The following is a 3481-nucleotide window of genomic DNA, read 5'->3' on the forward strand; positions in this document are numbered from 1 at the left end:
ATTCCTTGGCCTCTCTGTGAACAGAATGTTCTGTAATTGTCCACTGTTTTCTTGTGGTTTTATAGCATCAACCTCAGCAAGGCCCTTCGTCGATTACTGTTTAATACTCCCGGTCAGCCCTGTGGGTTTCTAGACAAACAGCTGCTTGGAGAAGGAGGCGGGAGAGAGCAGTGGGGTCCTCCTTAGTGACTGTGGGTCTGGGCCGCCCTGCCCTCCTGCGCTCCGGGAGGCAGGCCCCGCTCTGTGGGTGACTTCTCAGGCTGCAAACACCAGGGTTTGTTTCTAGATCTGTGGGGGGCGGGGCACGGACATCTTGGCCCAGGACTTTCTTTATATAGGTGAGAAAGGGCCAGAGTTCCTTGAAATAGCTCTAGGGACTGGACTGTTCACAAGTGTTGCTTTTCGAAACTAAGGAGTTAGTCGACCTGTATTTCTCTTCAGTTTGCCAAAACCGAACTTGGAAATCGTAATTTCTTCCGATTTTATGTTCCACGTGTTCTCTGTGCGCGCGTTCACATTCTGCTTTCGGCAGAATGACTCTTCGGTGCGTGGAGGCGGCCGAGGTCGGGCGGTTTTAAATCGTCTCTCTCGAACGTCATCGCGGCTTCTCGCGCGCCCGCCAGTCGACCGCAGCCGCGTGCCGCTGCCTGTGTCTTCTACGAGTGGTCTGTTTTCCAGGTCACAGGGTCGTGCTCCCTATGCATTCTTTTGCACAACTGAGAGACCTCCGTTTCACCCCGTCCAATGCCGTGGTCCACGTGGGCGGTGTTTTGTCCGTGGAGATGACGGTGTGCAGTCAGATGCCCGTCCCCGTGCACGTGGAGCAGATCGCCATCAACGTCCACTTCAGCATCGAGAAGAACAACTACCGGAAGACCGCCGAGTGGCTCACCAAGCACAAGACGTCCAACGGGATTATTCACTTCGCCACGGAGCCCTCGCCGTTCCCCGCGTCCCCGAACAGCTTGCCCGCGCTGGAATTGTACGAGATGTTTGAGAGGAGCCCTTCCGATAACTCGCTGACCACCACCGGGATCATATGCAGAAACGTCCACATGCTCCTGAGAAGGCAGGAGAGCAGCACGTCCCTGGAGACGCCCTCGACGGTGGCCCTGGAGGACGGGGCCCACGTGCTCAAGTGCAGCAGCGTGACCCTGCAGCCGGGGGCCAACACTGTCACGTTCAGGACGCAGGTAGGTGTTGTGGGGGGGGGAACTTGACCTCAGAGGTGGCCAGGAATGGGCACCGGCCTGCCGAGTCGTCCGCGGTGCGGTCGGGGTCAAGTGCAGGCCTGGCGCCCGCACCTCATTCACTTTTTACCCTTAAAGGAAAATAGACTGACATTTAAAAAACCTCTCATGCAGTTTTAAGGCAGTTGGTATGTCTTATGTGACGTTCTTAGCATCGGTAATGCTTTGCGTCCTCACTGGACTTAGATTTTTCCCTTCGTATTAAAATACAGCCGCGTTTGTTAAAATGAGATTTCAGAGAAAATGGCACGCTTTGGCATTAAACTTCCTTTTCCTTTGCGGCTGCATGGACGTCAAACAGCTGCTTCCACCCCGCTCTGACACAGGTCTTTCTTCCCTGCGGCGTGTCCTGAGTCCACTAGCCCAGGAGGACGTGGCCGGTGGACAGTGCAGCCGTTGGTCACGTGTGTTCGTCTTAGAGCAGGCCTTGTGTCTCATGCCGGATGGCTCCATTAAATACCTTTTCAGAAGAAAGTCGATCACATTGAAAACGCAATACCAGGAGCACAAAGTCAAGTGTCGGCGGCAGTCAGGCACGCAGACAGGCGGCCGCGTGTGGGCACGCACGCGCAGGGTGGGGGGAGTGCGGAGGCCAACAGGGACAGGGACGCCGCCACACAGAGCCGGTGGCGCAGCCTTCTCCTGGGCAGGTCGCAGTTACGAGAGCGGTAACGACTTTCCGGTGGCCACTTTTGACCGTAGGCCAAGGAGCCGGGGACATACACATTGCGGCAGCTGTGCGCCTCGCTGGGCCCGGTGTGGTTCGTCCTCCCGCACATCTACCCGCTGGCGCAGTACGACGTGTACTCCCAGGAGCCGCAGCTGCTCGTGGAGCCGCTGGCTGGTGAGTGCCCGGGCCGCTGGCGCCTTTGTTCCGCGGGCACCTCCCTCCCTTACGCGGGGTCACGTGAAAGGGGGCCTTTCTGCACCGTCAGACCAATGCATTGTCGCCGTGTCCTTCGTTGAGAGACGCTCGGGCTAGCGTGGTGGAAATCTTGGTTGGGAGCTCATGGTGCGCTCGCTCATTGAGTATTTGCTTCCCTGTAGTTGCTGACTTTCATGTTTAATAAACACGGTGTATGTGAAACTGAGAAAGAGAGAAAAATGAGCCATCAGTCGGTGTTCACGGCAGAGACCGAGTGCATGTGATGCCGGCTTAGAGTCCACTTCAGAGACTAAAGACTAAGTGCAAACTTCAGTTAGTCTCTGACCAAAAGTCTTCTCCTTTGAGAATGTTGATTAAACTTGACCACCCACCCCAGCATGGCATTTCAGAAATTCAAAGCTGCTGTCCTTTTTCTTAAGTCCTAAAATTGGAAAAGATTGGCGTAAACAAATTATTTAAGACCACATGTCACTTAATTAAAACAGTAGCAAGTGAAAGTCTCCGTCGTTTAGGCCGGAGCAAGGTATTTATTGGCTCGTTTCTTCCATTTGAAAGACGCCAAGGACAGCATTCTTTCTGTGCAATCTCCCCATACTCCTTATTTTTCTGCTTTCCAACTTCTCCCATGGCCACCAGGGAAGGCCCTCGGATGACGAACGCAACAGTGTCCTGAGTGGTTCTTCGTCAGGACCTGGGGCGAGAAAAGCTCATAAGCTTAGTCACCGTCAGGGCCTGGGAGGGGCCGGTGAGGCTGGCGGCGTCCTGCCTGCGCCCCAGTGCCCCGCTCCCTCTGTGCCCCGCGCCTCCCCATCCCTCTCGTCCGTTTAGTCCTCGTTTCTTGTGTCTTCCCTTCTTCCATCCGCCTTCCCCGGAGTGGGATTCTCAGAAACCTCAGCTCATCTCCATGTAGGAGGAACTGGTAGCCATACCTTTGACAGGCTGTTTCTAAACCTGAGAACCCGAAGGCCTGACCTAGGAAAGCCTTGGACAGTCCTGACCAGCGGCAGTACGTTCCGTTTCGTCAGTCTGTCCTTTACGTCGCTGTCTGATTCTCTTACTCAGCGGCACATACGGCTCGAGTCCCTCATGGACACGGTTGCCCCTGTGGTCCCCAGCTCTCTAAGCCAGGGTGGTGAGGAGACCCTTCAGGCCCATAGGTTCTCGTGTTCCCAGCAAGGGCCTCTCAAGCCTGCAGGCCATGTAATGGAGACGCGAGTGGGGGGAGGGGAGCAGAGCGAGCCGGCGGGTGGTGGGGGGCGGGTCTGAAGGGAGCCCACCTGTTCCAGAAGGAACAGTGCCCTTTAACTGCCCAGGAGGCCCGCCCTTGGCACTTCTGGTTGACAGT

General features: G+C 55.9%; 1 protein-coding gene across 1 annotated transcript in view; it reads left to right on the top strand.

Annotated features, from left to right (window-relative positions):
* Positions 1-3481, top strand: part of TRAPPC10 (trafficking protein particle complex 10) — a gene marked incomplete at its 5' end in the record, with an annotated part of 54388 nt that overhangs the window by 35497 nt on the left and 15410 nt on the right. Inside the window, 3 exons of the mRNA XM_025040309.1 lie at positions 679-1193; positions 1953-2094; position 3481. The exon at position 3481 is cut by the window's right edge and continues 170 nt beyond it. Of these exons, the coding sequence (XP_024896077.1) occupies positions 679-1193; positions 1953-2094; position 3481 (658 nt within the window). The remainder of the gene's footprint in view (positions 1-678; positions 1194-1952; positions 2095-3480) is intronic.

Source organism: Pteropus alecto, unplaced genomic scaffold, assembly GCF_000325575.1.
Source record: "Pteropus alecto unplaced genomic scaffold, ASM32557v1 scaffold339, whole genome shotgun sequence".
Lineage (NCBI taxonomy): Eukaryota > Metazoa > Chordata > Mammalia > Chiroptera > Pteropodidae > Pteropus > Pteropus alecto.